This window comes from Ornithorhynchus anatinus, chromosome 5, assembly GCF_004115215.2.
Source record: "Ornithorhynchus anatinus isolate Pmale09 chromosome 5, mOrnAna1.pri.v4, whole genome shotgun sequence".
In the NCBI taxonomy this organism is placed as follows: Eukaryota; Metazoa; Chordata; class Mammalia; order Monotremata; family Ornithorhynchidae; genus Ornithorhynchus; species Ornithorhynchus anatinus.
The window spans coordinates 6072253-6086213 of NC_041732.1; the positions used below are offsets into that span (position 1 = coordinate 6072253).

The window sequence follows — 13961 nt, forward strand, 5'->3', positions numbered from 1 at the left end:
GCGGGGCGGCCGGGCGGCCGGCCCGGCGGCCCCCGGGTTTCCGAAGCCCGGGCCCGGAGCCGAAGGGCCGGTCGCCGCCCGGCTGGGCCCCAAACCACGGCGGGGGCCGCCTCGCCCCGGCAGACGCCCCCTCGCCCCCCACGTCTGCTGGGTTCCGGCCGGGAGGCGTCCCCCTCTTGGGGCCGGGGCCCGCCCGGGCCCGTCCTGGGTGGCCCCGAAGGCCTCCCTCGTGGCCACTCGTGCTGCAGTGCTAGCCCATGGCTTTGTGGGCCAAGTTGATGTTGTCCCACCTGGAAAGGGCTCCTCCTTCCCTCCCCCTCGCCCGCTCTCTTCCCCCTCCGGTTTCTGAATTCCCACAAGTGGGCCGGAGCGGCGGCTGGGCCGCCCACCCGGCCCCCGCCGCCCTGGGAGAACGTGCCGGGGTCAGAGCCTTCTACTTTTCCCGCTCTAATGGCCCCGGGAAGCAGCGTGGCCTAGGGGGTAGAGCCCGGGCCCGGGAGTCAGAAGGACCTGGCTTCTATTCCCCGCTCCGCCGCGTGTCTGCCGGGTGACCTCGGGCGAGTCGCTTCACTTCTCTAGGCCTCGGTTCCCTCATCTGGAAGATGGGGATGAAGACCGTGAGCCCCGCGTGGGACGGGGGCTAGGTCCGGCCCCATCCGCTCGCACCCACCCCGGCGCTTAGAAGAGTGCCCGGCCCGTAGGAGGCGCTCAACCACGATGATCATTACGATCGGTGTCGTCATTAGTTCATCAGCGTGGCCCCTCGGGGATTATCCCCGAGGGATGGAGCGGAGCGCCACGCCCCTCGTCCAGCCCACGGGGCAGCGGAGAAATAGGCCCCCCCGGCCGGACCAGCCCGGCGGGGGAGGACAGGGTGGAGGAGGCGGCGGCGGGCATCATGGAAAAGCGTGCTAGCCCCCGCACGCGGGGAAAGGGAGAGGACTGGGCCGGCGACCCTCCGGGGCACTCTTCGGCAACGCTCCACCCGCGGATAAGACCCGCCCTCGTCGCCGCCGCCTCTCCGGGAGGTGGACCGCGTCCTTCGAACGCCGCCGCCGAAACGCGCCTCGGCCGAAGTCGCAGCCTCTGTCGAGCAGCGATATCCCAACGGCGTCCCGGCTGCGCGGAGCTTAGCCGTTCTGGGCCCGGGGGGCGGGCGGGCGGGCGGGCCCTTTCCACGCTCGAGGTATCACCGCTCCGAGTCGCCGAGGAGGTTTTCAGGCAGGTCGCCGGTGTCCGTCGACCGACGGCCGCTTACTGAGAGCCAACTGGGTGTAGGACGCCGTACTGAGCTTTTGGAGGAGGACGACGATAGAGAAGGAAGTCACAATCCTTGCCCTCGAGGACTTTATAATCCAGCAAGGGAGGCAGACGTTAAAATAAATTATAGGTAGGGGAAGCAACCGAGTATTTGGACGTGCCCGTTTTTCTTTTATTATTGATGATGATGACGATGATGATGATGATGGTATTTAAGCGCTTACTACGTGCAAAGCACTGTTCTGAGCGCTGAGCACTATGGCATTCATGTACTTTAAAAAAAAGCATCACTAGTTAAACACTTACTATGGGCCAGACACTGTATCGGGTACCGGGGTAGACAATAGCATTCGTTAAGCGCTTACTATGTGCCGAGCACCGTTCCAAGCACCGGGATAGATACAGGGTGATCGGGTTATCCCCCTTGGGGCTCACAGTCCTCATCCCCGTTTTACACAAGAGGGAACCGAGGCCCGGAGACGTGAAGCGACCTGCCCAAGGTCACGCAGCGGCCGGGTGGCGGAGCGGAGATGAAAACCAAGGTCCTTCCGACTCCCGGGCCCGGGCTCCATCCCCTGGGCCACGCTCTTTCGTTTTGGGCAGGGAACACGGCGACCGACTCTGTCGCGTCGTCCTCTCCCACGCGTTCGGTACAGCGCTCCGCACGCAGTAAGCGTTCAGTAAACACCACTGATCGATCGAAAGGGGCGTAAGGGCCGTGGGGGGTTGGGAGGGTGAGGGCTCGAGGGCAGAGCGAGGCAGGAGGGAGGGAGGTCGGGGCCACGAGATGAGCCGTTTTAGCATGAGCCGTTTTAGCGAGGCGGGGGGCGGCTCCCTGGAGGGGACGGATTTATGACCTCCCCGAGGGGCCGTCTGAGCAAATCGCCACCGAGGGAAACAACTCCACGAAGACCGTGAGCTCTCCCCCTCTGGTCTGTGAGCTCGGCGGGGACGGGGAACGTATCCGTCGTTATACTGCCGACCATTTAGTGCGTGCCCCGCACCCGGTAAGCGATCAATAAATACGATCGAGTGACTGAACCGCTTCCGGCTCCTCTTTGTCGACGAGAGCCCGGGGAAATCCCGCTCGCCTCGGAAGCCGTTTCTACGCCGGCCGGCGACCCTGCCCTTTCTCGCCCCCGCCCGAGGCTCATTTTTGAAGGAGGGACCCTGCGGGCGTTTGACCGTACACAGGGGATCCCCCTTCCCCGTCAGGGGAGCGGCTGCCCCGGCTCAGGGCTCGGTAGGTTTTTAAAATGGGGGCGACGGACCGAGCCGCTCCCCGGCCTCACTGGACGCCGCCGCCGCCGTTTCCGGGAGAGGCCCAGACCCCGGAAATGCAAACCTGGCTTGGCGCGGGGGCTGTGGGGCAGAAGGAGACGGTCCACCAGCCCTAACGGCGCCCCTTGTGCCCCCTGCACGATGGGAGAGAGGGCCCGGGGCGTTGATGATGATTATTTTAATTAGGGCATTAAGTGCTTACTATGCGTCAGCCAGCGTATCAAGAGCCGGGATGGATACAAGCAAATCGGGCTGGACACGGGCCCCGTCCCACGTGGGGCTCACGGCTTCAATCCCCATATTCCAGATGAGGGAACCGAGGCCCAGAGAAGTGAAGCGACTCGGCCGGGGTCACACAGCGGACAAGTGGCGGGGCAGGGATTTGAACCCGTGACCACCCGACTCCCAGGATCTATCCTTTTCTCCACGATGCTTCCCCTAGACGGGGTGAGGGAGCCGGGCTGATCCCAGCCGGACTTTTAAGACCGTGAGCCTCATGTGGGACAACCCGATTACCCCGTGATAAATAATAATAAAGTCGGTATTTGTTAAGCGCTTACTCTGTGCAGAGCACCGTTCTAAGCGCTGGGGGAGATACAGGGGGATCGGGTTGTCCCACGTGAGGCTCACGGTCTCAATCCCCATTTTACAGATGAGGGAACTGAGGCCCAGAGAAGTGAAGTGACTCGTCAGCGGTGGGGCCGTGGGCAAGTGGCAGAGCCGGGATTCGGACCCATGACCTCTGGCTCTCAAGCCCGGGCTCTTTCCACTGAGCCACGCTCTACCCCAGTGCTTAGAACGGTGCTCTGCACATAGTAAGTGCTTAAATACCAATATTATTATCATCATTACTTTTCCCCTCCCCTTCTTTCGCTTCTCCTCTCCGGTTCCTCCCAACGAACTCCGGTGGCCTCTCACCCGCCCCATTGCCCCACCGCTCTTCCCCCTCCCTCCGCCCGCTTGCCAGTCTGGAAGCCACGGCAGAGCAAGCTGTTCATTCTTATTTACTGAGCACTCGTGTGCAGAGCACCATACTGAGCGCTCGGGAGAGTACAACAGAACATTAAAGCAGTGCAACTCGTCCCCTAGGCCGCGAGCTCACTGTGAGCAAGGAACGTGTCCACCCACTCTCTTCTACTGTACTCTCCCAAACTGTTAGTGCGGTGCTCTGCGCACGGTAAGCGCTCAATAAATGATCCTACGTGGTGAAATGAAAATCCAAATGTTGCAGGGAGTTTTCATCCGCTCCCGCTCCGACTCTCCAACTTCTGTGGCACGTGAAGCGATTAAGACCAAGAGCCCGATCTAGGACAACCCGATTAGCTTCTATCTACCCCGGCACTTAGTATGTAGTAAGTGCTTAACAAATGCCCTTAAAAAAAAGAAAAAAGCCACCGGGGGAGCCGAGGGAAGGAGAGGGGGAGGGCGGCCTTCCTCTTCATCTGTCGCAGTTTTCCGGGGGCCGTCGGCAGTCACGCCTCCGGCTGCTTCTCTGCTGGACCTCACCCCGCCGAGCCGAGAAAGGGACCCTCTCTCGGGGGAGCGGGTAGGGTCGTGCGCCTCCAGCTGAAGATGACAACCGTGTTATTCGCTACCCACTTCCTCCGGGCCCAACTCCGAGCCCCGGGGTGGACACGGGGCAGTCAGACCGGCCCCAGCCCCCGGGCCCCAAGGGGGACACCCCTCGGGAGAGGTCACGTGACCCATTCCGGGAGCCCCATCCAGCTGGGAAATCTCCCAGGAGAGCGAGTGGGGATCGGCGTGCCACCGGTCCCAAATCCCCGGGGCCCACGGCGGCGAGAAGATCCGAGGCGATCGTTCTCGGATGGGTCCTGGAAGGGTCCGACCCACACTTTTATTTCGACGGCACGGTCGGACGGCGACGTCTCTTTGTGGAAAGAGGTTTTATTGGTGTCCACAGAGCAGGAAATAGGAATTACTGAGATAGAACCAAGAAGACGCTTCGCATGCTTCCTTCCGAATGACTCCGGGCCACGGTCGCCAGCCTCTACCTCATCCTTGCGAAACAGAGCTTCACGTGGGACCCGCCGCGGGGGACATCCGGTCGCCCTCCCGGGACCCCCGCCCTCCGCCGCCGGCCGGAGTCCACGAGGAGCTCCGCGGCCTGGATGCGGAAGCAGCTGCCGGCGGAAACGGGTCTCTTAGGCGAGCGGTTTAGGGTTCGGCCTCTGGCCTTCAAACAGACCAGGGGCACCCGGTGCCCTCCCGGAGCATTCGCTTGATAGCTTGTAAATTCCCTTAAGGCCCAGAGCGTCAATGAGAGCGGCGCCCCCCCCTCCACGACCCATTCCTGTCTCGCCGGGGGGAGGGGGAGCTTAGAGACGGGGATTTCAACCGGCCCACGCTCCTCGCCCTGCTGCGACGGGGGTCGGGGGCAAAGGGGGGGAATCTCTCCTATCAAAGAACGGGTGGCGAGAGCCACCCAAGTCGAGCGTTCCACGGGGCCGGACTTAGGGGTCGGGTCGGGGGGGGGGTTCCTGAGAACGGGGCCGCTGCCGGCGGTGCCCGGAGGGGGAGAAGCAGAAGCGGACGGACACGCACGCCCCCCACCCCCCCCCCCGACGCGGCCCCCGCCATCACAGCTCCGTCTCCCGGGCCGCTGGAGCGGACGCATCTTTCCCCGCTGCCCTCGCCGACCGTCTCCTGGGGGCCGGGCCCGGGAAACCTTCCGAGTCGGAATCGGGGCCGTCGTCGGTGGTCTTCACCTTAGAACGAGCCGCTCTCGAGGCCCAACAGACGGATGCTTCGACCGTAACTCCGCAGAGCCCCCCAGTGGGGCTTGCGCTCGGTTCCCCCCCGCCGTCCTCGTTCTGACACCGCGCATCATCCCCCGCCGGGGACCGGCTCTCCCATTCCTTTCCAGAAGGTCCCTTGACCCGGTTGACACCTTTTCCTTCCGGACTTGAAAACACACACCAGAGTCCACAAAGCAAAAACGCAGGAGCAACAGCAGACGCGAGAGGACTTTTTTTCTCTCGTGGAAATGATCCCAAGGAGGGAACCGAAAGGCGTAAACGACATCGGGGCCGTTTCTGCGAGGGCAGACCGACGGTCGAGGGGAAGGAAGTATTTCCCGGCTCCCAGCACTCGGCCTCGAACGGCCCAACTCGCGAACCCCGGAGGACTCCGCTACCGTTTCTCTCTGCTGTCGGCCGGCACCGCTGGGCGGAAAGGCGTTCGCCGGAGCTCACGAGGACGGGGCGTTTTTGACAAGAGGTCCCGTCTGCGTGTGCGGGGGCCTCCCCTGATTGGCTCTGAGGCGCACCTGATTGACAGCTAACGCCCAGGGGTGGAGGTGGCTCCGTCCTCAGGCTGTCCAGCGGGACGGGGACCCCGGGGTGAAGCCCCCTCAAACCCCGGCCGAGTTCGGGAGGGACAGACACGGGACCGACTGAGCCGTTTCTGACCTTCTGCTATCCCTCCCGCCGCGGCCTCAGGATTCAACCCTTCAGAATGTCCTGCGGGAATTCGTGGCTCCAGACTTCCCCAGAAAAACCCCCTCTCAGACGGGCCGCTTGCTCCAAACCACGCCTCCCTTCTTGAGAAATCTACGTAGCGATATATGCCTCTAGAGAGTGAGTGGAGGTTTTCCCCACCTGAAATGAAGATGACGTTCCCGAGAGAATTATATACACGGCTACCCTAAGAGATTGCATTTCCTATAAATAAAACCCGCCCTTATCCGGTATCGTACGTCCTAAAGAGAGTCGGGGTCTGGACTGACGTCAACGTGCAGGTCACCTTTCCAAACACGGATCGCGTCGCGCTGGCCGCAAGGGGAAGGATCACCGGCTGGGTCGGGTGCTCTTCCGCGGGGCCGAGCACCGTAGGGTCCAACGGGCCGGATCGGGGGCCGCCGAGTCCGGGGGGCTCTCCCCGTCGGGCCCAGTCCGACCCCGGCGAGGTCGACGCGGAATCCCGGCCGGCGGAGCGCGCCGCGGCCGGCCCTTCGCTCTCCAGCCGGTGGCCCTGCGCGTTCGCGGCCCGACCCGGGACCGCCCGAGAGCGGGCGCTGACGTCCTCAGACTTCCCGCCGCCTCCTCTTCCCCCGGCCCCCGGCCGGAAGGACGATCGCCGGCAACCGGACTGGACGGTTCTACATAGCAGCATACCGGGGAGAGAAACCAGCGGCGAGCCGCCCTCTCCGATAAGTCTCAATTCATTCGAAATCCACTAGGGTGCAATTTTTAAAAAAACTTAAAAAAATATCGACTTACTATAAACAATTTAAAACACGTATAATACAACTTCGCGGTCTGCGTTCCGTTTCCGAACGGTCTCTGTAAACAGATCCTCTTACAACATCGCTCGGTCTCGGGGCGTCGGGCCGCCCACCTCGCCGCAGAGAAACCAGAAAGACGGCTGCCGGCTTTCAGACCCGAAGCCGGAGAGCGACTTCCGCTTCGGGTTTCCTCACCACACACCCAGACCTCCGGGGGAGGGGAGGGGAGGGACGACGACAGAACAAAACAAAAAACAAAACACCTCAGAGGTGACGGGAAGCCAAGCCGCTCCTGGGCCCGTCCGCCATCGTGGCTTTCTAAGTCGGCCGTTTCCGGGGCCTCGGAGATTCCCTCCCTCTCTAGATGGATTTTCAAAAGCCGGCGCCGGAAGAGTCTCGGGGTGCGGTCTTCCACGCCGCGCGGTACGCTCCACGGCGCGTCCGCCCGCCCGCGTGCACACAGATACGCACACCCCTACGTGCGGCCCCAGTTAAAGATACGGCTCGCCAAAGGTCTTCCGACACTCCATCACGCCGGTGCTCGGCGGCCTGTCGCAGTTGTGAGTGCTCTTGACTTGGTTCGGGGTGAGACGGTCGTAAGCCATCTTGTACTCTCTGTCGAACACGTCTGCGGGAAAAAAAAATCGAACACGGCCGGTCGGTCGAGCGATCGGTCGACGGTACCGGTGGGCCGAGCACCGTGCTGAGGGAGTGGGAGAGAGGCTTGAGCGACTCGCCCACGGTCGCGCAGGAGACAGAGCCGGGATTAAAACCCGGGCCCTCTGACTGGTACTTCCTTTTGGCAGTCGGTGTCCCAGCGCCTCCCTGCCCTGGAGGAGCTTACACAGTCTAAGGTGGGAGGCGAAGGGACACCGACTGCCAAAAGGGAGCGCCAGTCAGAGGACCCGGGTTCTAATCCCGGCTCTTTCTCCTGCGTGACCGTGGGCGAGTCTCTTAGCTTCTCTGGGCCTCAGTTACCTCATCTATAAAATAATAATGTTGGTATTTGTTAAGCGCTTGCTATGTGGGAGCACTGTTCTAAGCGCTGGGGTAGATTCAGGGTAATCAGGTTGTCCCACGTGAGGATCACAGTTAATTCCCATATTACAGATGAGGTCACTGAGGCACAGAGAAGTGAAGCGACTTGCCCACAGTCACCCAGCTGATAAGTGGTGGAGCGGGATTCGAACCCATGACCCCCGACTCCCAAGCCCGGGCTCTCTCCACTGAGCCACGCTGAAAACGGCGATTGAGACCGCGAGCCCCACGTGGGGCAGGGACTGCGTCCAACCCGATTTGCTTGCGGCTACCCCACTGCTCAGTCCCGTGCCTAGCGCATAGGAAGCGTTTCAATACCGTAACTATTATGATTATTATGTGTCACACACTGTAGTAAGCGCTGGGGTGGATACGAGTTCATCGGGGCGGACGGAGTCCCTGTCCCACGAGGGGCTTCTCAGTCTATGAATAAATCGGGGAAGAGAGCTCTGAGTCACGCTTTCCTAGCTTACCGATGGGGACGTCCCAGGTCACTGAACCAACGAGGCTAAGATGGATCTATCGCGTCGACCGACAGCCTTGCCGTTAACCATTCAACCGATCAACGGTATCTATTGAGCGCTTATCGGGTGCAGACCGCTTGGGAGCGTTCAGTACAACAGAGGTGAACGACACATTCCCCGCCCCCCGGAAGATTACAGTTTTCAGGGGGAGACGGACATTCAAATACATTAGGGATAGGTCCGTAAGTGCTGCGGGGCTAAACACGAAAGCATACGACATGAGGCCGCTACTCGGTTTTTAAAAGCAAGCGTTGAGGAAAATTCCACGTTAGAACTGGCTATTTAGTAGTAATCATTCCAATGTATGTATTTCTTCCCTGAAGGAAAATACTTGGATTGAGTGTCCATTTTTAAGCACTTCATTCGGCACAGTACTTTACCTATGTCGATGTTATCTCTTCCTAGGGCCACGAGTGAGAGAAACAATATTTCTCTGTATAAGCTCCTGAAAAGAGAGAGAGAGATTAAAAAAAAAATTAGACCTTAAACACCGTTTATCATACCCTGGCTTCATGCTATGCATAAGACCGACTCTGCCAACTCGATTCTGAAGGAAATCATTTACCCAAGGAGAAGAGAAACATTTACATGGAAGAGAAAAGGAGGGGAGGGTCTTCTCACCTCTGCCTTTTAAGATGAGGCCATTTGTTTAGGATCTCTAGGATCTGACTCATTGGTCCATAGACGTCATTCATCTTAATGCTTTTCACCATGCTTTTCAACAGCTCCTGGTTAAATGAGTCGTCCCCTTTCTGTAGCAAATGGACCACGGGGTGCTTCTGGGCTACAGAAGAACGGAGGGGGTGAAAGACGGGATGTGTCTTTTATTCAGCCGGGGAGGGGGAGAACAAAACAAAACCCCAGACACCGAGCGACGGCAAAGGGCTACCGAAAAGGGTAAGGGCTTTCAGACGCTAAAAAAACTAAAAGAAGCAACGGCGAATCGAAAACACCACCGGGATTAACGGAAAAACTAAAGAATAAAAAGACGTATGAAGGCAGCGTGAACGGAAGAGACGGACAGGCCCGACGGTCGGCTTGCGGTCTAAACGTGGGTACGGTTTGGGTTCGGGCAACAACCAGGAAGAAAAAAAAAGCGTTCTGCCTTTCTACGCTCTCCCGTAAAGGTCGGCGATCCTAGTGAAGCAACCTATTTCTGAAACGAGTCGGAAAATCAAGTGGGTCTAAGCCATCCGCCAAAAAGCCGAGTCTACCGCCACGCGAAGAGGCGCTTACGCTCACACGGCAAAAAACTGCCCCCCCCCCCGACAAAACCAAGCCCCAGACCGCCCCCGGCTCAGCCATCGCGACACCAGATGGAACACTCACTCTCAAATAAAAGAGTGCGATTTTGACCTGCAAGACAAAAAGAGTGGTGTAATAAGACCATCGGTTACGCCTCGGGACTGTAAATGCCGATCGACAGTCAGAGCGGCCGAGTTGCCTATTACCTCAGAGCCTCGCTGGGCAAAAAGAAGAACTTACTCTGGGCGTTCCAGAGGATGTACAGGGGCTGTCTGGGATCCTGGTGTAATTTCATATTGTCCCACAGCATCTGAATCAGAACGTGCTTGCTGTCTTCCGACATGCAGCTGCGTGGAATCTACGACAGGGGAAGACGTAGGGAGCCATTATTTGACAAGTGCTCCTCGCGGCCCGTCTCCCGGGGCGAAGCGGCGCGGTCCGTCTCGTCGGCGAGATGGTCTCGTGAAGGTAGGGGCTCTCGGTCGATACCGCGGGAACCGGAACCCTAAATCGATACGCGCTAAGGACTCGTCGACTTCATCGTCGAAGCCGGAGCCTCTCGTTTTCGATGAGTGCCGGTGAGACCGACCTGCTCGCTTTTAAGACTGCGCTCTGAAAACTAGGAATGATAAAAATAACTGTGGGACTCGTTAAGGGCTTACTATGAGCCAAGCGTCGTCCTAAGCGCCGGGGTAGAGACAAATTAATCGGGTCGGACACAGTCTCTGTCCCCCGTGTAGCTCCGGCTTTTAAGCCCGATTTTCCAGAGGAGGGAACTGAGGCCCAGAGAATACAAAATTAAAAAAATGGTGGCATCTGTTGAGTGCTTACTCTGTGCCAAGTATTGTTCTAAGCGCTGGGGGATACGAGGTGATCGGGTTGTCCCATGCTGGGCTCACAGTTTTCAAGTGAAGTGACTCGCCTAAGGTCACAAAGCAGACGCGTAGCGGGAGCCGGGATGAGAACCCCGAGACCCCGGGAGCTGGGGTTTAAGCCCGAGGATCCTTGTCGAGGGCAGGTGCTGCTGCTGATGGCCCGGGAGTGCCGAAAAGGTCTCTGGCACCCAAGACGAATCTGAGGTCCTGATGGACCAAAGTCTCCATGCGGGGAGCCCGGGGGGCTGGCAAGAGTGTTCCCTCCGGCATTACGTGGTAGCGGCCGGGTGGCGCCACCGAAGCCCGCAGGCGTCGGGGCTGGGACAGGCCCAGAGTTGCCCCGGGGGAAGCTGAGCCGCTCCGGTTCTCCTCCCTCGGCGGTTCCGGTCCACTGTGGGCTGGGCTCCGTTTGGTCCAGGACCCCAACGATCACCACGGGCCCTCCGCGAGCCCCCGACTGTACGGCGGGGCACGGAGCTCTCAAGGCCGCCCTGGACTGCACGGGGTCTACCCCGAAGTGCACCCGAATAGCTGGAATTCAGGTGGCGTAGGGGGAGGGATGGGGGCAGGAGGCAGGGACGGCCACCTCGGCTGGAGAGCGAGGTCTCTAGACCGTAAGCTCGGTGTGGGAAGGGAACCTGTCCGCTAATTCTGCTGTACTGTGCTCTCCCAAGCGCTGAGAACCGCGCTCTGCACGTAGTAAGTGCTCAGTGAATACCAACGACCGATCGACGGAGAGCGATTTACGGACGCAGAATCCTCTCGGCTGGCGAGAGGAATGACCCGCCCCCACCGTGGCCGCTGCCACGTCACCCTCGGGGCGCGGGGGCGGGCTTCGGGCAGGGCCAGATGTAACCGACCCCTGGGACGCCTCGGGCCCTCGGGCCCCGTTCCGCTCACCCCCGAGCCGGGGGAGGGTCGGCTGATGTCCGCCCGGAAACCGGAAAGACCGGCGACCGCGGTCGGAAACGTCCTCTCCGCCTAGGGGTACGACGGCCCCGAGACGGTCTTCCGGCTCGTTCGGGCAATCTAGAGGGGCTCTGGGTCGCTGCTCTCGGCTCCCGTACCTTGGAGTACTTGTTACAGTGCTCGGAGGACAGGATCAGTCCGGGCAAATTGCTGGGCAGGTCCAGGCGGCGGAAATACCACACCAGATTCCAGAACACAATGGGATGGTGGTCGACGAAGTCGGCCACCGTTATCGCCCGGTCGCCTTCGTTCTCCAGCAGGCTCTCCAGCTCCTTCCACACCACCAGCGGGCTCAGGTAAGGGACCGTGATGGGGTCTGGGCTGGGCAGGCGCCATTCTAAGCCCAGAGGATCCTGCGGCGGCGAGAGAAGAGGGGACGCTAACCAAGCCGGTCCCCCTCTCCGCCCGCCTCCCCGGGGCATTCGGCAGTTCCAGGGGCCGCTCCCCGCGGCCGAGCCAGGCTCGGCGGCCTCCCTCCTCCAAGCAGAAACGCGGCGGGCGGGCCTACCGTCGGGCCGGGCAGAGTAGCGGGCAGGCTTCCGGTGGGCGTGAGGTGAGCGAGCTGCCGGCTCCCCGCCTCCGCCTCCTCCGGCGGACCGTAGGTGCTGACGCTCCTGGCCATCGGAAACAGCGGGCAGGCGGACGAGCCGGTGGGGGCCCTCCTCCCGGTGGGAATCTGGATGCTCCTGGCACACGGGTTTTCCGGCATGGATTTTCTTCAAGGAAACCCCCCAGAGAGCCGTCGGGCAGCCCCTCCGAACCAGGGGATCCCCTGACGCCACCGCGCGCCCTGCTCCGATCGACCCCCTCGCACCTCGGGTCCTGGTTGACGGGTCCGAGGGGGAGCCTGTATTCGGACTTCAGCCAGGGACATTAGTCCCAACACCCCTGAGGTCCACATTCTTATTCTCTCCCCTTTTCCCCTGTCTGTAATGTATCGTCATGCCCGTCTCCCGCTGTACGCTGGAAGCTGCTCGCGGGCAGTGAGCGTATCCCCCAACTCGACGGTGCTGGACTCTCCCAAGCGCTTAGTACAGGGCTCTGCAAACAATAAGCGCTCAGGAACTACCACCGATCGACTCACTGAGGCAACACATCCAGGAGAAACCCCATTTCCATCTAGTCAACCTCATCTTCTTCCTTTCCCCCTCACCTTTCCACCCTTCCGGGTCCTGCTTCATCCACCTCAGCCCTCCTACGCCCCGGTCTCCTTTTCGTTTGTTTTTTGGCCTCTGTGTCCGAAAATGGTTCAGACACACAAACTTGACCCCTCTAGACTGTAAGCTCCTTTTGAGGGGGATCGTGTCTGTATCCAAGTGGACTCTCCCAAGTGCCGGGTTTGGTGTTCTGCACACAGTAAGCACTCAATAAATCCTGACTGCTTCGCAGGTTCCATTTAATAATAATGATAATAATAATAATGATAATGGTATTTAAGCGCTTACTATTGTCAAGCCCTGTTCTAAGCGCTGAGGTGGATACACTCTAATTTTTAATTACGTGTGGGAGTTCGACAGCACCATTCCTCACGTGACCTGTGACACCTCTGCTTGAAAACGCTGACCTGTTCCAATCCCGGTTTTATCCCAGTTAAATGAGCCCGAAAGATTTTTGGAAGGAAAACTTTCTACCCTCCCCCCCGCCCACCGACGCAATCCGAACGTTCCTCTTCCCTCCTGGTGACCACCCTTTTAACTGCGGTTTGCCGTGTCACGTACGCGTACGGCAAAAACTCGCCGCTGGTCCCCGGCTGCCGCGAGAGCGGGTACCTGTTTGGGCTACAGTTCCCTCGGACGGAAATCACGGACCCCGCGAGGCCGGGATTGGACGAGGCGAGGCACGGCGTCCCCGAGGGACCGGGGAGCGACGGGGGCAACTGCACATTCTCCGCCGACGGGCCGGCCTTCAGAAAGTACCTACGGGGGCGGGAGCGGGGAGAGGGACGGTCAAGGGGCGCTTTGAGGCCGGGGGAGCCCCGGAGCCTCGGGCCCCGACGGGGAGGGTGAGCTCGCTTCACCTGCCCGGCCGGCGCAGATCTCGGATCTCCACGTTCAGAAAGGGCAGGAAGAGGTTCCCGCAGAAAGGACACGTGGTGTTGAGGTTGGAGTCGTCGGCCGTCCAGCCTGCCATGATTTCCTCGTCGTGGACGAGGCATTCGCAAGTGCGGCATCGCGAGCAGCTGGAGATGAGAACCTAGGCGAAACGCGGCGTCCGACAGAGGGTGACTCTCGCCATCGTCAAGGCCTTATTAGAAAGCCCATCTCCACCAAGAGGCCTTCCCCGATTAAGCCCTCTTTTCCCCCGCTCTCTCTCCCTTCTGCGTCATCTGCGAACTTTTATTCGACCCTCCCTCAGTCCCACAGCATTACGTCCATATCCGTAATTTACTGATTTATACTAATGCCCGTCTTCCCCTCTGGACTGTAAGCTCGCTTGCGGGCAGGGAACATGTCTTCCCACTTGTATACTGTATTCTACCAAGCGCTCAGTACAGTGCTCTACACACAGTAAGCACTCAATAAAGAC

General features: G+C 60.1%; 1 protein-coding gene across 9 annotated transcripts in view; it reads right to left on the reverse strand.

Moving 5' to 3' along the window:
- Positions 1-4430: 4430 nt before the first annotated feature.
- The window catches only part of DENND4A (DENN domain containing 4A), an 89810-nt gene continuing 80279 nt past the window's right edge, over positions 4431-13961 (reverse strand). For 5 of the 9 annotated variants that reach the window (XM_029066479.2, XM_029066476.2, XM_029066473.2 and 2 more), the window contains 9 exons: positions 13453-13628; positions 13205-13351; positions 11944-12151; positions 11534-11788; positions 9832-9949; positions 9676-9702; positions 8968-9130; positions 8727-8791; positions 4431-7412 (listed from right to left, as the gene is read on the reverse strand). In XM_029066479.2, the coding sequence (XP_028922312.1) occupies positions 7276-7412; positions 8727-8791; positions 8968-9130; positions 9676-9702; positions 9832-9949; positions 11534-11788; positions 11944-12151; positions 13205-13351; positions 13453-13628 (1296 nt within the window). In that variant the 3' untranslated portion in view covers positions 4431-7275. The remainder of the gene's footprint in view (positions 7413-8726; positions 8792-8967; positions 9131-9675; positions 9703-9831; positions 9950-11533; positions 11789-11943; positions 12152-13204; positions 13352-13452; positions 13629-13961) is intronic. The other 4 variants (XM_029066481.2, XM_029066480.2, XM_029066477.2 and 1 more) reach the window with 2 other exon arrangements.